The sequence below is a fragment of the Symphodus melops genome (genome assembly GCF_947650265.1).
Source record: "Symphodus melops genome assembly, chromosome: 3".
Taxonomy (NCBI): Eukaryota; Metazoa; Chordata; class Actinopteri; order Labriformes; family Labridae; genus Symphodus; species Symphodus melops.
This window is the reverse complement of record NC_136693.1, coordinates 27,562,525-27,588,637: the sequence shown is the minus strand read 5'-3', so window position 1 is coordinate 27,588,637 and position 26,113 is coordinate 27,562,525. Positions and strand designations below refer to the sequence as shown.

The 26,113-nt window shown below is 41.6% G+C and overlaps 2 protein-coding genes across 3 annotated transcripts in view; one reads left to right on the top strand and one right to left on the bottom strand.

The window, feature by feature from the left end:
* elp4 (elongator acetyltransferase complex subunit 4) overlaps window positions 1–8,543 on the bottom strand; it is a 57,694-nt gene extending 49,151 nt beyond the window's left edge. The window contains exons 1-3 of the mRNA XM_079339315.1: window positions 8,359–8,543; window positions 7,288–7,323; window positions 1,027–1,148 (exon numbers count right to left, since the gene is read on the bottom strand). Of these exons, the coding sequence (XP_079195441.1) occupies window positions 1,027–1,148; window positions 7,288–7,323; window positions 8,359–8,515 (315 nt within the window). The 5' untranslated portion in view covers window positions 8,516–8,543. The remainder of the gene's footprint in view (window positions 1–1,026; window positions 1,149–7,287; window positions 7,324–8,358) is intronic.
* A 41-nt stretch (window positions 8,544–8,584) lies between these two features.
* immp1l (inner mitochondrial membrane peptidase subunit 1) lies at window positions 8,585–22,665 on the top strand. Of its 2 annotated transcripts, XM_079339318.1 has the most exons (7): window positions 8,610–8,674; window positions 14,228–14,439; window positions 16,282–16,392; window positions 16,480–16,568; window positions 16,786–16,912; window positions 21,784–21,894; window positions 22,493–22,665. In XM_079339318.1, the coding sequence occupies exons 3-7, from the start codon at window positions 16,288–16,290 to the stop codon at window positions 22,577–22,579; spliced, it is 519 nt and encodes a 172-aa protein (XP_079195444.1). In that variant the 5' UTR covers window positions 8,610–8,674; window positions 14,228–14,439; window positions 16,282–16,287; the 3' UTR covers window positions 22,580–22,665. The 2 variants fall into 2 exon arrangements, with proteins under 2 accessions (XP_079195443.1, XP_079195444.1); XM_079339317.1 differs by lacking the exon at window positions 14,228–14,439 and having other exon boundaries at window positions 8,585–8,674.
* Window positions 22,666–26,113: the final 3,448 nt, after the last annotated feature.

The window sequence follows — 26,113 nt, the reverse complement described above, 5'->3', positions numbered from 1 at the left end:
GAGAGGGGAAATATTGCTTTGGCACCAGTGCAGAGGGACGAATGATCCTTACAGCGCTGTGTCCTTGCTGTGCGTCAAACACAACATGGTCCAGAATCTGACTAAAGCTGGAACTGAAATAAGTCTAGATGAATCATTTTCCAGAGCTGAACAGCACAGTGTTTGTAAACCAACGTGCAAAATAAAAAAAAAAATGTGGCTTCTCTCAATTGCAACCCTTTTCTTTCAGTCCACGACAAATAAATGATTTTCCAAAATGGGAAAATCTCGCTCGCCTGATGATTAATCGACTTAATGCAAGTGAAGGTGGCCAAACTTCTGCAGTCCATGTGAACATGCACAATGTTTTGCTTTGACCTGGTGTCTTCCAAAGAGCCGGTGGCTTGTGTGTTAACATGATGAGTAAAGTGCAACCATAGCATGTGAAGATTAGCATACTGTGAATGTAGCTGTGGAAACACTAAATGATGTGATATATCCCCATTGGGAGTCCCCTTCTTTTAATAAGTCTTTGATATGTAAAGAGAGGGTGAGGCTGTGACCCCTCCCACTATCAATCAGTGGGAGAGAGGCCCTCCTCCTGTATGATGGGTGGCAGTCAGCTTCTGGGACTATGGTCCTCTTCACAGAGTGATGCATCGGGAAACATTTCAACAATGCCACAACCATGCCACTGTCGACCTCTCAGACTCCCCCGGTGACCCTGACACATCTTGAGGAAAGCTGTGCACCCACAATAACTGCTAAGTCATGGCCCCACCCGGAGAGGACACTGTACAGTGCAGGCTGATATGTTGAGGCAAACTAAAGTCTTTCTTAAGATGGGCATACATCTTTCATACATCTTTTGATTTCTAAAACTTGAACAAAAGTTTTTTAAAAACACATTTTTTAAGGTGGAGGAAAGTAGACATTATGAGGCCATCTTTGTGGTCGGGTTGTCAAGACTTGTAAGTTAGAAAAACATTATATAATTTGAAGAACAAAACATTTCACTTAGAACACAGATGGCACCTCCTTTCATACCTGTAAGATGTCGTCTGGGTTATCTTGAGCAGCCGCCAGAAAAAGTTCCTGTCGACACACCACACCTTCTGCCAAGAAGTACTTTAAGATCATACGGGAGTAGCTATCATATCGGTCCTCCTCTGAAAAAAAGAGGAAAGAAAAAAACTAAATGGATCAGAGTGTGAGTGGAAAAGTCTAATGGACATCAACCCAAAAAAGCTGTCATTCAATGCCACACTACAAACTAAGATTTGGTGATAACATGAAAAAGATGTCTGTCAGAAGTCTATGATTGGATGTTCTTTTACTCAACTGAGATCTGGCTGTTTATGAGCCCTTCAGACTCACTGCCTGTAATTGATGTAAGGAGCTTTTTGTGGGGAACAGCTGAAGTATGTACTGACATGGCACAGACAGAATCGTCGCTGTTCCAGTGTGAGCTGACCATCAAAGCAGAAATGACACATCCAGCTCTCTTGTTATGGCCTGAACAAATTCCTGTCCACTTTCACCTATCATATCCCTAACCAGCTGCAGAGGTGAGAGGGAGGCACCTGTCTTCAGCCTGCACCTGACCCCCCCCCTCCCCCCCCCCCCACTGCAAAGGTAAACAAGCTGTCAAGAAATATGACTGGAGGAGACAGAAGTAGGATAAGGTAGTGGATGTCTTTAAAATGCTTCCTGACATCTGGTTCCCTTGATTCTTACTGCTTCATGTGTGAATTCTGATGACATCCTTTCTCTATTATGTTGCTGTTTTATTTTTCCTCAAAGTATGTTAAAAGACAGGTTAAAGTTTTACGTGACTTTAAAACACACGTGGAGATGGTAGATCTGGGCTTGGAGGAGAGACATTACAGAGTGTTTCAGGCATCATCAGGACTGACATGTGACTCAAAACACTTAGTACAGTTTTCCTAACACACAAAGCGGCCACCCGGTCATTTCACACCCCAGAACTACAATAAAAGCCTGCATCATCACCATGAACAACCCCTAACAAGGCACATAACTCTACCCAGCATGCCACTGCTGCTTCCCGTCACAATCATCATTTTGTAAAGATTTCATAGGCCTCTCCACACAATGACAAACAGTGGGCACAAGGACAAAGGCAGCACTGACAGTTAAAGGTAACGGGCATACAGCTGACAGCTTGGGAATGACATCCTGACGTGTCATCCTGAAGCATCCGGAGAATTCCCTCCCTCCCACGTTCCCGGTCTATGTCCTCACCTACGGACTCAGGATGGCCCAGGAAATTCCATGGCTCTTCAATTTGTTGTCGGTGGGGCTCCCTGTTCTCTTATTGATGGGTTTCTAGGTCAGCAGGCCTTTGTGGCTTTCAGCAGGCCCCACAAAGACTCCCAGATGGGCCCTCTCAAGATGGGGCCTATTGTGGCGGTGTTTCTATGGGAGCCTTACAAATGGAACCTCCAGGAGTCATTAGGCTGGTGAGGCGGGGGGTAAGGGAGGGGGCAGGAGGTGGGTGGGGGGGATATACGAGCAACAGGGGGTGGGGGACGGTCATATCTTTGAGGTGGATCCGTCATTCTGGACAGTCACGGGATGATTTTTTTTGTCTTGCTTATTCTGACTAAGGTTTGGTGAAAGAGAAGGGATTTAAACAGGAAGTGGGAGACCAGGAGCCCTGAATCATATCTGCTAATGCTGCAGGGGGAGGAGACTAAATATCTAGGTCAGAGTGATTCCCCCATGTATGAATCGTGCCCTATGTTGCTGCTGTATTTCCGACAGAGCAGCTTAAATAAATTTAGGACATACAGCAGGTAAATTAAATAAATTGACAAATAAACAAGCTTTTTTAAAACGTTGATGTGCAGCTGCAATTCTAATAGTGAGTAATATGAGGTCAAGTGGCATTTAGCAGCATCAGTCAAGCCGCTAATACTGCTGAAATATGTCGATTGTTACGTTTCAAATGTTGATCCCTGATCATCGCTATAAGTTTAGGTAGAAGTCAATGTGTTGGTGTCAGGATAATGGTAAAAACTCTTAACCTCTACAACATTAGTTTGCTGTGCCTGGTGCACAGAGACACTCCTCTCTGGTGGCGTTTATCATTCTGTGAGCTGATGATAAACTTGTCTCCTTGTACTCTTTCTCTTCAATAATACTTTTTTCACTGTAACTTATTATTCATTTTAAAATCACACTATCTTTCTTTCTATGAACATTTGCACAAGTAGTCGGTTCATGTAGTGCAGACCCTCTGCTGGCATATTCTTCCATGCACCCCTACCCACCTTCCTTACACTGATGCAGCACAGGGTGGTGTCTATTCCTGGCCTGCAGCTGTTATTAGCTTGCTCTCAGTGTCAGTAATGTATAGCTTTGTCTAACATACTTCTTAATGTCTATAAAGCAGCAAGACATTCAAGGAGCTCGACCAGACAAAGTCAGTACGAAATATCTGCAAAATTAAACTTAAGAAGTTCAGGAACGAGTCAAAAGACAGCGCTCACGTTATACATCTATACCCAGATTAAAAAAAAAAAAAAAAAAGTGGAACAATGACCAACAACACCTCATCAGTGCACTTTACTGAGCTGACAGCCAATCTGAACAGTCCAGGAAAAAAAGATCCCTGATCTGATTCCTTACAGAAGACCTCCAGCCCTACAGCATCATTAACAATAAAGACTTTATATTGATGATCATCTCCTCACATGTTCTGTTAAACACACACTTAGCATCAATCATTTATGTAAGTCATTTACATAAGTACAATCAGCTGATTATTATTTTTTAAATGCAAGATGCTTTATTATCTTGAGTACATTTCATAATGTATTTTAAACCAGGGAGCGGCTTAAATCCAAAACTTTCCTCAAGAACTGAATTAAATCTTTAGATGGATCAAAAGGCAACAGGAGTGTTGTGTCTGAGCTTAGACGCAGAATCAGATCAGCTGATCAGTCTCTCTTCAAACATGTTTGTCTGAAGCGCTCTCTTCTTTCAGATAGGAGAGATCTTCACACTTTCTTCGACATAAATCACAATCATGTACTGTGTGTTTCCTGCATGCCCTAAAACAGGCTCCAAGTAATCAGCTGGTTTGGTGACAGATGAGATATTTCATGTCAGTATCGGTGGTCGACGGTTAAAGAAAGTCAAAACACTTAGATTTCAAGATGTACATATTCTAGACTCTTTTATTTAAGATTAAATATTTACAATTTTAGATTAAAGAAGAAGAATAATGTAACGGCAAACATTTTATGTAAAACATTTAGTCAATACAATCCTTTTCCGACATGTATATTTACAACATATTTGAGAGCTTGTTTTGCATGACGTCATTCATTGTTAATCCATAATACTTTTTTAAAATATATATTTCTTCTCTTCTCTCTTTTTCTTTTATTTTTTATTCATAAAAAGGTAACAAACCAAATGAGTAGATTCACGTTTTCAATTCTTATCTATGAAACATTTTTTCAGTATATTTTTTTACTAGGTGTCTGCCGTGCATTTAGTTAAGAGAGCTAAGTTAACTTTGTTCGTAGAGTAAGAATAAATTAAAGTAAGAATAAATGGATGAGTCTCAGATTTGTGCAGCAAAGCGTCGGTTCACACACTTCAGGCACAGATCTGTGCGTTCTGTTTGTGAATGAGGCACAATGTGAGCTCATTAACACAGTACAGCTACTTTGGACAGATTTTGTTTTTGTCATCTACATTCACACTAAAAAAAGGCTCAGGCTTTGATTATTGTTTTCAATGGTTAACTAAAGATAATAGTGATTATTAAGTGATGGATGAAGGAAAAACACATTTACTTGAACTTACGGAATGAAACCATACATGGACAACATAACAAGAGCTGGAACGCTTTGTTCCTCCTCTTACAAAAAACACAAGAGATGAGAGATCTTCAGACAGCAGCCATACTGGCCTGATCCCCCTCTGGTTGACAAATACGGATGGACAGCTCAAGACACTTCAAAGGCAGACGACGACCAGTCTGATAATTTTATGTCTGAGACTCACAAACAGGCCATCACGGCTAAAGGGGCCGACTGTAGGAGACGACTGCCTGAAACCAACACAAACAAACACACGCTCCGAAACTCCCCCTCCATCGCACTCACCCACCCACACAACAAACCAGACAGCGCGCACACGCACGCACGCGCACGCACACACACACGAACATCTCTCTTTTCAGAGACAAACACAAGAGAGCTCACACACGCATTTCACCTTTACTGTGTCTCTCATTACCAGATGAAACCAACCGTACATTGATTCACAAAATGGAAGGGAAGAACGCATTAGTGTATAATCACTGACTCCTGCATCGATTGGGGGGGTGAATTAAAGGGCAAAGCAATATCATCAGTTGGTATAGGCCTTTGCTACACACAAATTACAGCTTCAAGGGGAAACAAGACTACCTTAACCTTACTGTCTAGCAGTGCATATAGCCAGGCCTATGATGAATGATAATAACAATAATAATACAGTGAAAGACATTTATGTCCCGACAAAATCCACTCGCTTTGAATGTACACTCGGAAAAAAAAGAAAAACTTCTATAACACATCTGCAGACGAGCGTATTAATTAAGCATCAAAGTAGAAGTGTGAACACCTGGGAATGTAACCAGAGACCTCCAGGTCATCAGTGTATTCGCTATTTGCTAGACGGAGACAAGCTAACCACAAAGAGCCTGGGAACAGACCGACAGCATCATTATCTGTGGCATCCTGCAAAGAGCCGCTGAATCCAGTTCTGTGAATACATTTGAAATGCTGAAGCAACATTTCAGCAGTGCATTGAGGCCGTTTTGTTTCATCACTAAAGAAATGTCTTGTTAGGAAGAGTTGCAAAAAGTTGCCGAGAAGCTTCAGGCTAAAACGTTACAGGAGAGAGAGGAAAACGAGCATCTTTAATGACACGACGTGTTTCTGAAGACATGAGGATCAACCTCAGCTTAAAGGTCGGAACTTCAGTTAGACGAAATGAAGCAACAAGGATTCAGGTATTTAAAGACTGCTCGAGGAAAACAGAAAGTCATCATGAAGCCTGAAGCACAACTGTCTATTACCACAGGGGTTCCCAAACTTCTGAGCCCGCTACCCCCAAAATAAAGGTGCTATTAACATGGGACCCTCATTGTCCCTGGAGCTGGTTAATAGATTAAATGTTGAGGACAGCCGGGCACACTGGAATCAGAATCGGTATTTATTTAAGTACATTTACATATAGAAGGAATTTGTCTCTTTGTATTGGTGCAAAAGAAAAAACAAGGCTGAAATAAAAAGTACTTCAATAAAATAAAATATAGGGAGCAATTAACAAGAAATAAAGTAGGCTATCCAAATAGAACAGCACCAACAAAAATGCACACGTCTGTGTTCTACAATGTTTTTGATGAATTTTCAGAAGAATGGATAAGATATGCTACGTTACATTTTTTATGTTTTATTGAAGGAACCTCAGGACCCCCCTTTCAGAGTCTGGCGACAACCCACTTTAGGAATCACTGTATTACCTGACTGTTGCTGTACTGTGCAACATGGAGTCACATAAACAAAATTCACCAAGGGCTGTTTCCTGTCTGTCTGCTCAAACCTAGTCTCATTAATAAAGAGTTTGATCTCAAGACTCTGGTGCGATATTAACTTGAGTAATAATAAGAACATTTACACTCACTGACTCACCAGGAAATTGAAATATGGTCGCCTGAAACTTTTATTGATTGAGCATAAAAAAAATATATTAATTATTGAAATATACTGAACACAGACTACTTTGTCATGTGTTTGTATGTCAATCATTGTGCAGAAACATCCTCCCAGCCTTTCTTCCTCTGTCCACAGGCTGACATGAAAAAGCCTAAATGTGCTATAAAATGAATGCTTACTTGCTGCACAGTAGAAACACGATGACATGATTGAAAACAAAATCATTTTATGCAAAGTTTGGGATTTCTGTGGTCGTCAGAGTTCAGTGAAGTCAAAGTGGGGTCGCGGCCCAAAAAAGGTTCTGAACCACTGCTCTATAGTGTGGGATGAACTTATGGAACAAAAACACCGGTCATAATCTGAGACAATGCTGCAATGAAAAGGGCAACAACAATCTCTTAACTATAAAATCTTCATTTATGGATTTTTTTTAATTCTGTTTTTAAAGCAGCTCTGTCCAATCATTATCCGTCTCCAACCTAAACAGATAGACATAACACAACTTAAAGGAGATTATCTTTGCAATAAATTAGTCAGTTTTCAATTTAACAAATGACAAACTCACCTATGAGAAGTACTGTTCCAACAGCCAGACCACCTCCTGTTAGTAAAAATCAAAGATGTTAGGTTTTTCAAAATATCAGTAAAATTTGATAATGTATTTATCTGGATCAATGTGAGCCAACTCTGGATGACTTTCATCTCAAATACTTTCTCTTTTAGGCTCCACAGCTGACACTGCTGTTAACCAATAACAGTAATGGTCCATTTCTTATCTTCAAGTGTCCCACTAAGACATGATGACATTATATTGAACATGATAGAAGGAGCTAAAATGAACTAAGTCATGATCTCTTTCCATATTTCAATTTACCATCAATAACAAAAATAAATAAATAAAATAGTTTTCCTGAGTGCCTATTTAAGGTCTTTGTAGCTACAGCAATATGACATCCAAGGTGCTGATACAAGGGCAGAATAAATAATTTGCAACGTCATTGTTCACATGACAAAAGCACTTTTGATCACAACCCAAAAGTCTGAGTTTACCAGGAACTACTGGCTCTTACCCAGCACAGGTACACTCAAATAAAATATACTTAACTAGAAGATAGGTCTACAAATATTAACTAAGTATTGCCATCTTTGGGATTAACATATAAATTAATTAATTTAAGTTAAATAAGTTTGTTATATTGTGATTTACGTGTGTCGACTAAAGTTTGAATCATCATTCTGAAGTTACACAACTTAAATAAGCTACAATTACTGTAGGGTTGCATCTACTCAGACATTTGGTTTTTCAATTGTTAAATGAAAAACACAAAATGACTCATGGGGAAATGCAAAGTGTACCTGTCCTTTACCTGTGTAAATTTAAAATAAACATTTCACGTAAAATAAAACATGCCTCAAAACCTGCTGGCTACAGCTCTTAACACGCTTGCGTTACGTCCATTTACCCTCCTTGTAAACTTTATGTAGCTGATGGAACCCCTCATTATGCGTTATTTGAAAAAAATACTCTATAACAACTTAAAATCCCCATGTTTTTGTGTCTAACTTTTCTAACTGTGCATCGAGACACAGCTAGCCTGCACAGTCGCTAGCTAACTCAGCGTTACTACAGACTGACCGAGCAGATAGTCCAGAGACGTGACACCAGTCGAGACTAACAGTTGTCCATTTTGAACCGACGGTCTGGTTCCAGGTATGGAGATTAATTTGCTCCTCGTTTTCTTCTGGAAACTTGTCACTGAGGGTTTCCCCACACCGCTCATGGGAGCCGCCATATTGTTTGTGGATGCAGTGACGCCTTTTAATGTTTTCATGAGGAGTTGTCCAATCAAATGAGACATCACTGGTGCTCGACCAATGAGAGCCGCGTTTGTTACGGTCTCGATTGTCGACTGTGTATGTCAAAAAGGAAGCACTGAATCTTTTCTAGTTGGGTAAGTGAAGCTCTGTTGATTAGTAAAGATCGCTATTGATATCTTTATTCTGTTGACTTCACAGTTTGTGGGTACTTCTTAAAGGCTTACAGCTGTCATTTAAATGCACAAACTGTCACATAAATCCTTTCATCGTGCCGCTTATGACCTTGTTGGTCCATAACATTCAGGCTGCAGAGCCAGGATATCATTAAACAGACTCAGCTCAGTTTGATATGTTTATGTCTTATTACGGGCAAATCAGCTGCACACATAATTAGGATGTATGTAATTCTAATCTAGGAGGTGAGAATAAAAGGAGCCCACGAAATGATCCTTGATGTTATGAGATAAACACCTGAATGGATGCATCATGTTCAGCCGGAGGATTTATAACAAAATGATTTAATAGATGCACCTCTGAAAGAGTAACTGCATTTTGGAAGATAAATCATCAGTTTGACAAACTGAGCGTTTATATAGGCAACAGACTAGTTTAAAAGACTCACAAATATTACTACTTATTAGTAGTATATGAATAAAACATTTGCAATAGTTTTACGTATTTAACTTGTAACTTTTAGGATATTTAATAAATACTATAATAGGCTAAACCATCAATTACATCAAGTACATTTTACTTTTAAATTCCTAGATGTTAAGAAAGTTTATTTTATTTTAAAGTGCATCCATAAAAAAGGCAAAACAGTAAAATGTGTTGTTGGCTGCAGTTTATCAATGCATAAATATTTAGCTGTGAGACGTAACATAACAGTAGCTTCTCTTCATGTATCCTTCTTCTATTGTTTTCTATTCGGTCAAATATTTTACTTTTAAAAGCGTGGAGTCTGTCAAACAGAATAGGTACATCTGACAATCTGATAAACTGCAAACTTAGGTTCTGGTGACTCATATGTAATTTGATTTAATGTAAAAAATAAAAAATAAATGGGTAATTGATTGTAGATGTACAAGAGCATCATAACACAGAGTAGCGTCACATGTTCATGTGCAGCATCACTGTGCACATTTCTTGATGTGTGTTTGTGTGAGTCACTTCAGCGGTTACATTCAGGTCAGCGGGCTCATCAGGTGAAAGAAGCCAACTGTGAGTTTACAGAGCTCTCTCCAGCATCTCCTGAGCCTCTTTCACAGCTTCAAATCTACCATAGACCAATGGCTTTACATTGATAACGCCAAAACAAATTGGCATTTAAACATTTTTTTACATCATGAAATGAAGAATTTAAACCAGGGATGGAAATAAGCTGAATCAACACAATCAATAAAAATCTTCATAAGGTTATCGGATATCTTCCACCAAAGTGATGTTTGTTTGTTTTGTTTGTTTTGTTTTTTTAATCGCTTAATGACTTCAAATTATTTTTCTAACAGACAGCTACCCCATTACTCAGTTACACTTTAACATTGTTGAACCAAGATTGAAGAAGTGTCAGACAGAAATATTGAGTGTCTGGTAGAACTGTTAAAGTGACCTGCGAGGGAAACTCCCAACATCAGACCCTGAATTCTAAATAGATGACCTCGATCATGCATATATAATTCTTTGTGCTGTTAAGAACTCACAGAAGTTATGACAACCTTGAAGGTTCAACTGAGAATCTTTGAGTGTCTCACAATTTGATTTAGATTTTTTTGTCAAAACGATTCTGGATTCATGATTCAAAGATTATTTGTGAATTAGTTCATATTTAAGGATCTTTTCCAGTCATCTGAGACTGGCTGAATGTCTTGCTTCCCCATTTGGCGTTCAGTTAAAGAGTTAGCCTTAGCGCTTAGCATGGAGTGACTGATTAGCCACAAAAAAAAGATTTTTAGAAGTTATGAAATGCTCGATGTAATGCAACATTCAGTATACCTTCTTCACTGGAGACATTTTGATAATATGGCAATTAGCGTGATTTGCTATCACACTATGGGACACTTGTATAGAGTCAAGCCAATTTATAATGATTCTGCCTTGTCTGACTCTGGAGTATGAAGAAATCTGCAGTGAGAAGAATGGTAATCTGCTCACAGGGGATAGGTTGCTTTCTTTTGGACTGTGTAATGTCCACTCTTAATAGCAGCTGACTGATGAGTGGTCGGTGTAATCCTTAAGACAGCTGTAAAAAGCTTTGCGAGACAGAGGGAGGCCAGAGGCAGCACAAGATCACAGGATACTGTAAGGCTCCAGAGGAAGCAACAGCCCAACTGCTCACTTTACAAATGCTCTCAGCAGAGGCAGTCCTGCTGTTTTGACAGCACTGTTGAGATTTATACGTGCTGACAGGAGACCAAAGGAAATATATCATGACTGACAACACTGGGCATTGTGGAAAGCCTATACCAGACAAATACGATGCGCTGACTGACCTGCATCTTTGCTTCAGCAGTGCATGTGCACGCTGAAGGAGCTGTGGAAACTTTCTCCACATGCTCTGCACAGTGCCCGTCACCTTGTTTCCATTCTTTTTTAAATCCTGACTTAACCCCTGGGCTCTGAGCACAATTCAGTATGTAGAAGTGTAAACATCGCAGCCTGATTCTGCAAAAATAACACCGTTTGCCACCTTTTTTTATGTGCCATATATGCATGTGTTTGTGTAGTTGTTTTGTCAGTTGTATCAGCCTCTCTATCTGATTGAGCTATATAATGGCAGCAGTCATAACATGTCAGACCTTTCCTGGTCAGACTGTTTTGGTTTCTTTAGTCGAATTCTGCAGTTGCTGTAAAGCTGCGGGAAGCGGTAGACGTTTTGCGTCTGGGTGTCGCAAGATTATCATCAACATGCACTGTATTTGTTTTGTCAGCGTTGAAAGTATAGAGTGATAGTGTAAGGGCAGGAGTACAAGCAAAGGATGGGTTTGTACACAAAAAAAATGTTTGTTAACGGACTTTTCCATTCATTGAGCATCTGTACATGGAATAGCTAGGAGTTGTGAAATATAGCGAGCCATATTAAGCTTGACCTTCAGGGTAAGAAACGATAGACACAGACACGTTCTGCTTAGGTTGAGTCTGTCATTGGCTATAGTGTTAAAGTGTAACATGCTTTGTCATGAGCGGGTCACTGCAGAACACAACCTCCTTTGTGAATCTGATACAACACCAGATAAGATCTCTCTATTCTCTCAGCACCAGCCCCGCACCAGGCATTCGCTTGTGGTCAATACAATAAGGCTTAGCGGCTGATTTTTCCATTCTATATAATTGGCTGGGGACTCTGTCAGCCCACACTTCCTTTCAATTCATAGCAGTTGTATTCATATCACTTGGCTATTATTTGCTCTGGCTGACCCATTGATTGCAGGTTTAAACCCTCAGCTCCTCAAATAGTAACCTCGCTCAGCTGTTTCACGGCTGTGTTGCCGTTAGCAACAATGAAAAGAGCAATATGGAGATCGGGTCGCCTCAATTAAGCCTGTGATAGAAGGCAGACCTGGAAAAGATGGGGGCGAGACATATACTCTATGAGCAGGACTTGTACATCTGTCACTCTCCATCCGGCCAGGTGTCTGTGTCTAAATCAGCAGGATTATCTCCGATTGGACTGATAGTTGAAGCAGACCCCCCTGCTAGCTGAACCTCCTCCTCTTTTATGGCTCACATTAAGATCAAATCAAACTCTTCGCAACAGGACTAATGCCCCACCTTCCTCTGCCTTCTGCTGCCCAGAGGAAGACATCAGAGGTGGGATTGGTCCCCGCTCCTCCAGACTCCCTTCCATCTGGGATCCTCAGGGAGAAGACGAATATCTGACAAGGGGCTTGTAAGCCTCTTAGCCCCCCTGTTGCCCAGCTCTCTCTCAGCCCATGTTTTCCTAATTTAGTTGTGTAAGGAATCCACTGCAAGGCCCTTATGCGCCGTTTGGATTGAGACTCTCTTTGTACTTCTAATAGGCTGGACATGTATATCAATTAACACGACTCAGCCAATGGCAGACTCAAGTCTCTTGAGACGCACTGCGGTAACTCCTTTTTGAACACTTCCTTATGGCTCCAATAATACGCCTTTAATTCAGTGTCAGCGCCGATATAGTTGTACAGACTTCTCTATGTTTGAGCGGCTTTTCATTTCCACTTGCTGTTTCTACATAAGCTCAGTATCCATCATCATTATTCTTTTTTTTTTTGTGATAATCAAAAGAAGTAGTGGGATAACTCCAATAAGTTGTTACTATAACAATGTGATGCATATACAAGTTAAAAACGATTGAGTGACTCTTATAAATAAAGAAACTGCATCCATACAAGTTTCCTTTAAATCAAAAAGAATCGCATGTGTTGGCCAAGAGTTTAAATCATTTGAATTTCCTCAGATGTGATTTGTTTCCGAGGTGATGATATTGTTTTCATCCAGATAAAGCTTCCCATTTGATGATCTGAAAGAGCAACAACAACCTCCTCAGTTTGAAGGCAATCTGCCTGTCAAAACATCCTTCATGAAGCCGCTTTATTCGCTGGTGAAATACACATCATCACATTTTTATTGCACCTGTGTCTTAAAGTGAACACACAAAAGTGCTTTTGTCAGCTTGGAGAACAGAGTGAAAGGCTCCTCACTATACTGCTGCTTTTTATTGTCATGCATTGGGGGGAAAAAAATACAAAAAACAAGTTCCCTTTTTTTCTCTTTCTCTTGAGATCGCGCTGCTTCACGTGAATGACGCTCCCTTCAGTAAGAGGATCACAAAGTTAAACACACAATGCTGCGTTACCGTCGGCTGCTATTCATTTGTGATCCCCCTCTTTTCCTCACTGTAGCGCTGAGCTGTGACCGCGGGAGGCCGGTGACCACAGATGGTTCTGCAGAGAGGCCTGCGCTGACTTTCTTTGTTTTCCCATGAACATGTTTGGCGTGTAATCCTGGATTAACAGAGAGACTTTGTGTTAATTTACAGCTGTAATAAAGCATTCAATTAATGTTGATACACACATGCCCTGGGTATTAGAGGGAATGAGATAGCGTGTGTGTGTGTGTGTGTGTGTGTGTGTGTGTGTTGCTTGACTCTTGCTCAGGGGAATTGGAGGTAATAGAGATCCAATCAGAGGTCTCTGTGGATGTCCACCTCCTTCTGAATCCCAGAGGAGTCACTGCAGCTTATATATACACTTTATATGAAACACATAGGTGATGCTATTGTGTGTGCACATTCACACCACATGTGCACACACACTATCAATGACAGAGGGTGCCTTAGAAAACCAGGCGGCTGCATATGGACTCTCTTGATATCAGTCACTGGCTGTGTGATCTTGTTATGCAAAGTCCCTTAATCCCTACCTATGATGAATGCGCACTGGAATGGAGGGGGGGGGGGCTGAAACAGAGATATGAGGGCAGCTGTAAGGGAGGCTGTCCACTGTGCTCTGTGAATAAGTGCTAGAAAAGATTCTTGATTCCCCCCAGCCTGGCTGAAGGAAGAGAAAATGTGAGACCACTTCTGAGAGTGAATTACAGTAGAGCAAGGATAAACACAGACTCTGGTGGAAGACAAATAGAGCCGAACATGTCACCTTAGTGCAGACCTGAGAGTCACATTAACCTTCATACCCTTTGCTTCCCAACAGAGGAATTATAGGGCCAGAGGTGTTGTTGCAGCAGCTGTGGGAGGACTGAGTTTATAGTTCCTGAACATGAGAAACAGAGCGGAGTGCGACTGGGCCCTGTGCTGAGCTCCCATCCATCCACCCTCACCTGCTCACAGAGGCAGCAGAAAGCACAGGGTTGCCAGGGGTGACCAGAAAACAGAGGAAGGAGCGGAGTAGCGGCACATGAGGAGGTAAAAGGATGGAGTCTGACTTATTTGGATCAGAGATGATGGCGAATGGGCCAAAGAGGCAAACTAAGGATGAAAGAAGATGTAGAGGCTTTAATAGTGGAATATGGTTGGCTTGGAGGAGAGAGTATTGAGTGTGTGTTTGTATGTGTCTGTGAGAACGTCGGAGGGGGGTAATGGGATTAGGGGTAACACCTTTGGCAGAGCTGGGAGAGCCACCTGACACCCGGTCTGTTGGGGACCTGGGGAGATGAGGGGGAGCAGTGGTGGTGTCGGGGCAAAGGGAGAAATTGGGGGTCTAATCCGTGTCCATCTTTGGGAAGTCATTCCCAGAGCTCTGAGGATTTGGGGCTTTGGTTTCCGCTCTGCTTGCTTTGGTTAATAATACCCTGGGAGGGAGAGGAGACATGGAGAGAGAGAGAGGGGAAAAGACAGAAGGAACCAGGGGGGACGGAGGAAAAGATTTCTTTAGCCTGTGGTGGACTGGCAGGACAGCAGCCTGAGATAAAAAAATGTTTCAACTGCAGACTAACCTCTAACATAAGCTGTATCCAGACAGGTTCTCATACTAATGTTTTCTTCCTGTTTATTTCAAACCAGCCATAAGATTTGATGTATTTAGATTGTTTTAGTCGTCCTTCCTCTCCTAATGTCACGAGACCAGATTGTACAAAAGACATATCACTGGTCTTTAAAAAAAAGACTCTCACACTGCCAATTATTCTATTACGCTTCACCATGAAAACAAATCAGATGTTTTACACCAGGTGATTTCTTCTGCCCCTTCAAGGTCTCTTCTCAGAATCAGCAGCTTTGTGTCGCAAATTCATGTGAACAACAGACATGCAGAGGCCACAGATGTCTGTCATCAGGGCCGATATCAGCCGACACTCCACCAGCACAACACTGCTGTTTGATATCATCACTTATCTTTCACTGCTCTATCACTGGAGTCGCCGATCGCAGCCATATTTCATTCATTTAGTGTGATATGTTTTTTTTTTTCAGAAGAGGAGGAGAATCGATTGATGGTTTTAACAAGGGGGCATTTGGGGGAGGGGCTAATAATGAGCAGCGTTAGAAGCATTTTTTAACAATGGTCCAGGTGACAGCACAACTCAAGTTGTATCTTTTCTTCTCTTTATCTCACAGTTTTTATCTGTTACGTGTGTGTGTGTGTGTGTGTGTGTGTGTTTGTGTAGGTGAGCACGCGCACACAGCGCAGAACACTTGGTAAAGATTGACTCACTTTCTTCTGTCCATCCAACAGGTTGCAGCTTGAGTAAAAGTCAATAACCTGAGTGTGGCTGGGATGTTTGCTCAGAGGACAAACACGTAGTCCTTGTGTGTTTGCAGGGCAGGTGGGTGGGTAGCTGGGGGTGTCTTTGTGTTTCTATGGTGCTGACAGAAGTTGATAAGCGCTCTAATGATTGTGGTGGTGGTGGTGGTGGAGGCAGAGCCGTGTCAGGGACACGCCGCAGAAAGTGCAGAGATGCTCGGCTGGACGTGTCACAGTTTCTGTGTTTGTCCATCACCTGAGCGCGAGGTGTTGATTGGTCCATCCTACGTGAGGTCAAAGGTCAGGGCAGTTTTCAGCTGTGAACTGGCCGCTCAGCCCCTGAGAATGAAACACCAGGAAAAGTGCCATCTTAGCAGTAGGCCAACTGTGACAATCTTGTCAACACCTCTAAAAATTAAACCCCAAGCAGCTTTTGTTTTTAGAAATCCTCTGAGGGACTTAAGCCTACCATAAACGGATCACACACTTAGTCATGCACCAGCACTGTGCTGTATGCAGAGAGCACTGGATCAATCATAGGTCATATTTCTGTATTGTTGTTGCAGGTGGAGATGTTCCGCCGTGCGCTGGGGAACACGCTGGGCTTTGTGGGCTTCACCGTCCAGTGTGGCTGCATTGCACACTGTGCCTTCGAATACATCGGAGAAGTTGTTGTGGTCTGTATTCTTATGATTATCACAGACTGAACCACTCTCTGCATCTTGTTTTTAAGAGATTCATCTTCTCGTTGTCGTTCTGTTCAGTGTTCAGGTCCATCCATGGAGCCGACCATCGTCAACCATGATATTGTCTTCTCGGAGCGGATAAGTCGTCATCTTTGCAAAATAGAAAAGTAGGTTCGAGATGTCGGAGTCATTTAAAGGAAAAAAAAATCTGACATGTATTGAAAAACTTTTTTACTCTTGAAAACTGATTGCAATTTTACATCAGATATATTTTTTAAAGAAGTTAATTTTAAAAAGGGCAGCAATTTCCTCCAAAGATACGACATAAATGAATGTGATATTTTTCATGTGAATAATTGTCACTGTGTTTATGTTCTGGTACAGGGGTGATATAATCATTGCAAAGAGTCCATCTAACCCAAAGATGAACATATGTAAAAGAGTGATGGCGCTGGAAGGCGACAAGGTCTGCACAAGTGCTCCTTTAGATGTATTCAGGACCCACCGATATGTGAGTATGTTTTCTTTTCTCATGCAAATAGAGCTCAAAGGTTTCTCTTACACATCTTGTGATTTTCAGCTAAACTAAAAAGATCCAGGTGCCAGTTTTCCTGTTTCGCTCGCAAAAAACACAACTCCGAGTCCATCTGGAGGAAAAAAGAGGTTTGAAATGGAGAATAAATGAGAAATGCATTTCCTACAAAACACTTGATAGTTGAGTGATTCTGTGCATAATGCAAAACTGTCTCTGGGTTTCTTTTTGTTTTACTTTGTGTTTGTGCCGCTGTCCATACACTATTATAGTTGTTTACATTTTAGACCGCACACATCCATTTTGTGTCATTGGTCAAAATATCAGCTTTGACAACACCTATATTTCCTCAGAACAGTGATAAAACCAGAGAGTGAGCAGGGGTTCTGCTGCTGAAACCACTGTCATTGCTTTTCTATTACTACTCTCCCCAACGCCCACAGCTCAGGCCTGCAATCTCTCTGAAGCCTGTTAGAGTTAGTGCCAGCCGAGTGGACACACTGATGGGTGGGCGGAGGTGTGTGTGTGTGTGTGTGTGTGTGTGTGTGTGTGTGTGTGTGTGTGTGTGTGTGTGTGTGTGTGTGTGCGTGTGTGTATGTCTGCAAACCAAAGGTTGTATTTATGTTGCATGTTTTTGAATTTTTGCTGTTTTCTGTAGACTACGGGCAGACTGTTGAATGAGTTCAGCCAAACATAGCATAAGGCCGAGCCTCTAAGTGTCATTCAACAAATCAAATGGGAAATAAAAAGGGTTCCTCTTCGGCTAGCTTCACCTCGACATACACAGGAACGACTTTGTGATGGATGACATCATTGGCTTGTGAAAGTTGATCCTCATAAGTTTATTGACTCCCTTTTTTGGATGTTAGAATGTTTCTCTCACAGAAGAGAAGGATCTCCTTTTCAACATGTTCAGCAGCTGTAGTCCTCGAGGCGAGCAGCCAGTGTTCCTGTCCGACCTGTGGCTCCTTTGCCGACTCTCTGATTTCTGACTAAAACCATAGCCCCCCCCCCCACACACACACACACACACACACACACACACACACACACCAATGCAATTCACAGATGTAAGACATCACATCAGTCATTGTTTGACACAAGTTGATACAAGCTAATACTTTTGTGCCTTTATAGTAGAGATAGAAAAGTGGCTCGAGTTGGAAATCCGGCAGAGAGGCAGCGGGGAACGAAGCGTTCTCACTCACTGCCGTACAACCGGTACCCCGTCATAGCAGGTTTTATATCAACATGTCCAGTTGTTTAAGGGATTTCTTTGGTTGTAAAAGCTGAAAATGACTTCCCAGTGTGTTCTTATTGATCCACTGCTTTAGTTTAGTCTTATAAAGTCTGCTCAATCATATTTATTACTGTTTTATTTTACTGAGCTGTCAAGTTCACTCATTTCATCTGATCCAGTCATCAAATATTCAACAGGGTTAAAAAAACAGAAAATATATACTTTTTTTACTATACTACATATATATGTCATTACTTACATAATGACAAAGGTACTTTGTCATTATGAAGAGTTGAAACTCTTTAATCACTTGATCAGAGGTTTTGCTGTTTTTATTTTGTGTCCTGTAGCAGACAGGTTTCAGACTCCGAGGAGGAGACAGAAGAGATTATTTCTGACTGCACTTTTATTTGCAAAGGAACCTGTTTCCTTTTGTTTGAGATGCTGACATCTTGAAAAAGATACTCATTTAAAAAAACAAAATAAAAGCTGCACTGACCGGCAACAGCAATGAAACATGGGGTGTTATGTGTCCTGAACGTGTTCCCTGGTGTGTCACGTGCACCTGTCATGACCATCAGATCATGGATGACATAAACATGATGTGAGTCACTGTTGTCAGATACGTATTTAAAAAAAGATGTTTTGCATCCGTTTGATTGAGGGTGCAGAAATGTAAAATGTGGGTGCCGTGCATGCTTTTGCACCGTTGTTAAACCGGGCCTGCTACATCGTTAAAAAAAAGAAAGAAATTAAGCAGGTTTATTTGTTATTATTTACAGCTTCAGACTGGTAAGAACCTTTTAATAACAACTGTGCAAAGCTGGTTCAATGCGGATTCATGTTAATGTCCAATTCTAATAATTGCTTTCCCATGGTAATGTTTTTAACTCCCAGGAGCAAAATGACTGACTAGCTGATAAAATACCCGCTGTTCACTTAACTGTTTGGCCTCCCTCTGGGAGTTTTCTTTCCCCACAGGCTGTATGTGTTTGTGTGGGACTGTTAGAACGGTGTGAGGCATTATGGGTGGACCTGTAAAGACGAATTTTAGAAGGTGGTGTTAGACCCTGTCATCGCCTCTGTGGTTTTTTTTGCTCTGACAGACAGGCAGGTTCTCTCCACCCTCCGAGCTCTAACAGCAGCCTAATTGCCCTGTCACCTTTTAGGAATCATTTCTGTGTCTGAGCTATTGTGTCAAAACAATGACACTTGATCCCTAATATTATCGCAAAGAGAGCGGGAGAGGGTGACAGACAGACAGACAGGCAGAGAGAGAGAGATGAAATGTCCTCATGCGTTCTGTTCTTTGCAGTAACACACAAAGAGCTCTGCGGTGAAAGGTGAACTCTCCTGTATGTATTTCAAGCTGAATTTAATTCTCCACCATAATCATGTTAACTTAATGAGCACTGTAATGGCACGGCTGTTAAACAGCACACCTCCACGGTGAGGAGAGCTGGAGTGTCAGTGCTACTCGAGACGTCTCTGACAGGTACACAAGGCCTGATGTCTACACAGCCTCGCAGCACAGGCCTGGAACAATCGCTGCCATCCATCAAAGTGACTCCACATTGAAAGACTACAGCTCAGTGTTGGGCCTTCATAGATCCTTGGAAATCCGTGCGGTTATATAAAAAAAAAACATCTGTTGGTGACAGTCATGTCCAAATCACATGCTTGTGCTGTTGAGGTGGTAAAATGACAAATAGTTTCTTCAGTGTTTGTCTGAAGAGACTTCTAAAACAACAACATTTATGTGCATTCAACAAATCGAGTTAGTGACTTCCTCCCATTTTTATGGCTTTCTTGGGGTGCTTGAATCTGCAGTTGTCTTTCAAACGCAGAGCGAAGGATGCTGCATCGCCTGGCCACACCTCTGCTTTGCATCAACAGAGTTGTGATTCCCAGGTTCGCCTTTGATGGGTTTTCTGAGTTATTCACACATGCACCTGCAACTTGCAAGCTGATAGGCGAAAGCTTTTATCCTCTGTCTGGCCACCGTACACCAGGTCAAGTTTTTAATTAGCTTTCCTCTTTCACTTTCACAAAAACTGCCTGTTAGACCCTCAAATAACGTTTTGTCTTTGCTCGGGTTTTGGTGTGAGGCCACTCGTTTCAACAAGCTCAGAAAATCTGTTTTGTTTTTTTCCCCCATATATTTGAGGAAAGAAAAACATCTCATTCTTTTTGCTGCTGTAAATCAGAATTATTAGGGATTGATGTTTCCATTCTGGATTATAAATGGAGCTGAAGTGATGTCAAGAGCAGCGATGTAAAGCTTCTTCCTCTGCGATAAAGCGTGTCAGTGCAGTGCAGTCACCAAACTCTGGACAGGTGCTTGAAGTGTTGTGAGCACATCTTTGTGTGTGCAGGATGAGCACAACAAGATGATGTGTTTTTAACAGTGGATGAGGAGAAACATGGGGTTGTGGCTTGGCAGATGACAAACGATGGTGTTTCTTCTTCCTGTGCTTGGGAGCCAGCATATGTTACCATGTTAATGAGGTGTAATGGTGGGAATCCAGCATGCTGACATATGGTTCTCAGATGACTCCTTTAATGATATTCATTTGTGTCGTCGTTATTCACCGAGTTGTTTACCTCGTGTTAGGTCAACATGTCACTGGCTCGTGATTATGTCACATCATCTGTCTCAATTATCCGCTATAAAACAAAACGCAGCATCTCACAGTTGGACCGAAGAGTCCAATCAGAGAGCAGGGTGACGGGAATAAGGAGAACGAGCCGAGGCGAAGACGTGACGTCAGGACTCGGCTTCTTTATTCATGTTATTCTCTTTCTTCCACAGGACTTTTGCCGTTAAAAAGTTAGGCAACACAAAAATAGACTCGTGGATTGTGATGCCCATTATGACAATATAATGTGTTGTTGATCCTGTCTGCACATATAGGGGGACAGCGCACTTAATTAGGGCCTTGACAAGCCTACTCTCCTAAAGTGATGAGATTAATCATAATTGGTGTCACTGTGAATTAGAGCCCGCTCGGATGACCGCCCCACTGGCAGGTCGGACCGCGGTGGAGACCCTTGGACACTGCTGCTAGCCGCAGCTTAGCCCTCTCCAGCTCCCTCTTTTCCCCTCTCTCTCCCTCTCTCTCTCTGCCCTGCTATCTCAGGCCCCTCTCTTGCTTTGCCCTCCCTGGGTAAAAGGGGCGCAGATCTCAGCCAACAGCCTAATGACCCCGTTTGAAGTTCCTCTAAATCCCCCCCGACCCTGCCCGTTACCCATGACCCCTCTCCTAAGACGGTTCGGGGTTAAAGAGGGACAGGCAGGTTGACGTTAAGACAGAGTGAGGAGGGAGGACTGGCTTAAGCCACTCATTGAGGGTAGGGGGTGGGGTTAAGGTAGATTGGGACAACATAATAGGTCAAATACATTTTACATGCTAAAGTCAGGCCGTGCTTCTTGATTCCCTCTCTCTTAAATTGCTTGTTGTGGGATAAAATTGATGCATTGTAATCATTTTCTGCCCTCTCTCTTTGTGTGTGTTTGTGTGTGTGTGTGTGTGTGTGTGTGTGTGTGTGTGTGTGTGTGTGTGTGTGTGTGTGTGTGTGTGTGTCTGTGTGTGTGTGCTGATATTTTCAGGTTCCAAAAGGCTATGTATGGCTAGAAGGGGATAACCTTAGGAATTCCACTGACTCAAGAAGCTTCGGCCCAATTCCTTATGCCCTCATCCGAGGGCGGGTTTGCTTTAAGGTAAAAGAGGAGGCACACTGTATTCTTTTTAGTATTATAAAAGTATTTATTTGCAAAATCAAGAAGCGATTTTCTGATTAAATCCCTCATTTGTGGATTCTAATCGTGTTAAATGTGCAGCTTCAGCACCATCAGTCTGTGCTGATTTGTGTTTTTTTTTTGTTTTGTTTTTTTCCATTTGGTTTTTGATTCGTCCCTTATGGCCATTTGAAGCACAATTCAGAGACGTGAGTCAGTTGGAAGTTCAAAGCGAGTGTGTCTGATTGACCAAAGCCTGGACAACATATTGTGTAGCTTTCCATTCTGCCGTGTTGTCACGTCACTGGATGTCATAGCAACCATGACCCTGGAAAACAGGTCAGGCAACCTTCTGTCCATCTGATTGGACAGCGGCACTCCACTGGAGGCCCTAGAACCACAGCTGATGAAATAACAAGATCCTCAGACACATGCTTAAAAGACACGTTAGCAAATGTGTCCAAGAAGTGTGATAGAGAGTCCTGCATCATAGTTTCAGGTCGTTCATTTGTATTAGTAATTAAGTCTTCTCTCTGTTTTAACCCATTGTTTCTGTCTCTGTCCTTTGTCTCCCACACAGCTCTGGCCACCTCATAGTTTTGGGACCCTCAGTGAAAGCCCAAGCAGACAGATCATTAAAGCTCAGAGTGACTCAGACTCAGATTGATCCGTTTACTTTGTTTATACAATGTGACAATCTTTTTTCTTTTTTTTTTTCTTTTGAATAAATCAGATTTTTATTTATCCCTTTAAGTGTCTTTGATTCAATCATGTCATTTAACAAGTTATTATTGAAGGTATTTTTTGTTCAAAACCCACCAAATAATTTGTCTTAAGGTGAAATGTTGCCTCCTTCTAATGACTGACGAGGCTTCGTCATGTGCTCGTGTGTTGTGTTGGCTGTGGCTGTGCTGGAGGAGCAGCGTTGCGTGAGCAGCACAGAAAAGCTGCGTCTCTGTGGAGCTGCTAATGGAAAGGCAGAGGCATAGAGTAGAGGCTCAAGGTTTACATCTGGATCTTGCTCATTACTGATGAAAAATAGCCAATAACAAAAGTCACAAATATTGAAGACAAAATCATACCGCACATTACACGTGTTTAAATGAACTTTGTTATGTAACTGGTTAAAACTGGAATATTTAAATATGCAAACTTACCTCGGCAATGTCTCATTCCCTTAAAAATGATTTTATTAGTTTCATGTTTACCCTTCTTAGTATTATGGTAAAACAAAAGCTCTCTTATTGTTGAATATTTCATTAGGCTGCCAGGCCAATTGAAACAATGTTAACATTTCCCATTTAACCATACAATATTAATAAGCACTTAGTAAGGGCCTGCCTCACCACTGAACGTGTGTGTGTGTGTGTGTGTGTGTGTGTGTGTGTGTGTGTGTGTGTGTGTGTGTGTGTGTGTGTGTGTGTGTGTGTGTGTGTGTGTGTGTGTGTGTGTGTGTGTGTGTGTGTGTGTGTGTGTGTGTGTGTGTTACATGCACACAGGCCACAGCTTTATTGTCAGCTGTCTTTTTAAGTCCTACTTTATGTGACTGTTTTTTTTAATATCATTAAACTCTTTTGAACATTTTAATTTCATCAATTTATATAAACGATGAATAGTTCACTCAAAAGAAGACACAAACTCAAATTTGAGACAAAAGGCAGCAAGAAAATTACACGATAGAAATATTTGACCCACAATAAATACAACTCAATAAAGCTCTTTGTTTTAATTTTAAATTGAATATTCATCATAATTACTCAAAGCAGGTTTTATTTTTTTTGCATTTTCCTAATGTTTGTGCAACAACAAGAAGTCCCATGAAATTACCCACACATTTTTGATTTGCATCCAAAAACATGAAATCCAAAATTGTAAAAAAAACAAAACAAAAACAAACCAAAGCTAAATAACACTTCAAATGAGTACATCGTCAACCTCAGGTGAAATTTAAGCACAAGCAACGACACACACACACACACACACACACACACACACACACACACACACACACACACTTCTGTCACTTCAGAAGGTAAAGCAGATTGAGTGACACTGACAGCAGCACCTTCACAGAAACTGTACAAGAAGGAACAAACCAAAGCAACCCTGATGCTATATTTTTCATCAGCCTGCTGACGCCCAGAAAAAGCCTAACATTGCTGTTTGCACATTTCTGAGGGCGTTTTCCTCTTGCTCAGACCTTCCTGGACTCAGAGACATAACAGCACATTCACAGACTGAGCCGAGGAAGCTCAGCTGGTCGTTCTCCGAGGCAGAGAGGGACTCTTCTCCTTGGAGCTCCCCAGGGGAAGTGAGTTCGAGGCAGCCGTGGGTCCCTGTCCAGCTGCTTCCCTGTCTGGAGGGGGCCAGAGGGTCAGAGACAAGGCTCCCTGTGACACTGAATTATCTGCCTGAGTGTGATTGTGCCTGCTGGGAGGGACGCTCAAGATTGTGTGTGTGTGAGCGTGTGTACGTGTGCATATGAAAAATATTTATGCAGGCTTTTGCTTCCAGCACATCTTTGTTTCTCAAGGTTTAATATTCATCTGCTGCGTGTCAACACGGTGTCTGTGTTCAGCTGAAATGCTGACACAAGTAATCTTAGCATGTTTCTTTCAAGACACTGCCCCATAGAGGGAGCTCTGACTGTTTACTAATGATGCTCAAGCCCTGGTGGGTGGAAACAGTCCATGATTTATGTCATTTTAACAAGGTTAAAGCTGCAGATTTTGGGTTCAAACGACCTAAGGTGCTGTATAATTATTAACATTTATGACAATTATACTGGGCAGCACTCTCCTCATGTTGCCAAGTCATTTGAGCTCCATGCATGACATATAGAGATATATTCTTTGTGCTGCTTTTGCTGTCATCCTTTGAGTTGTGTCAGGAGTTTTAAAGAGATGACGGGGCAGAGGTGTAGATCATTGTCATGCTGAGTGGGCACAAAGCAGGGAGAGATGGAGATCAGAGGAAACGGACAACGGACAGCTGTGCTGAGCTCTGCAGCAGCACAGTCAGGCTGTGGGCTGTCAGAGAGCCTGAGGTGTGTCTGCTAGAAGAGTGGGACGGAGCTGAAGTGCAGGATGTAGTTCTGTATCTGATGTTAAGATTACTCAGTTCAGTTCATTTGATGTAAGGAAACTCTTTGAACATTTTCACCAACTTGTTGCAGCAGAACCAGAGATATTGATATTGTTGTTAGCTATTTCTACCTTTTGGTATTCATAGACTCTGCATAGTGGACTACACAGCTACTGTATATTGGAATTTCTTTCTCAAACTACAACATCCAGTCAGTTTAGTAAGAGGCAAAGAGTTGAAGTAGGCAGGGTTAGCAAACAGCTACACAGTTCAGTCAGGCCTGATATGAATAATTCTTCGTATTTATATCATCAAAACAGAAGAGTATGTGTTGCTAAAGAAATTAACTTTTCAGAGGAATTTTATTTTCTCAACTAGGCTGTAAACATTTATTTCTGCTGTGAAAGTCATTTTGCGTATGTGGCTTTTGCAGCCAGGCTCAAGTGGGCACTATTTTGCACATTTCAACATTAGCTTCATTTTTAAACACCAGATGTTGCCACTTGATTGAAACCAGGGTCCGAGATTACCCACAATTCAATCCAGCTGCAGCTAATCAGAGTTCAAGGTTGGAGGTGTTACAGTGGTTAATGTAGCATCCAGTCAGGAAGAGATGAAGTGTGCACGTCTTTTAAAGTCAGAAAGCTTTTTTTATTTTACTTTTCAAACTTGTGCCCTCATGATCAATACGTCAATTCAGGAAGTTTATCAGATGTCAGACAGCTACCCCAACAGCCACATAGGCCTACAGCTTTTTGTCACTTATTTTTTGTCAGACACTCCTTTAAACCTTAGGGTTTATATTTCCTGAAAGTTTATTTAATCTAAATTTAATCTCATAATACTTTGCTTTGAGCCAGAGCAGTAAGTCGAGAGAGCGATGTGATCATGTTGTTGTTGTTTTTTTAAATACATGATCAAATATTTTCTAACTAAATTGAATATTCATTAAAGATCTTAAAACGTTTTTTTTTCCCTCTAAGTTTTCAACTACAACACTCGGTCCACACGGTCCTCTCTAGTTTAAAAAAACAAAACATCTTCATCGTATTGCTTCTAAAGGATGACAATCATTCTTTTATATCATTTAACTCCTCACAGGAAACTCTTACTTGCT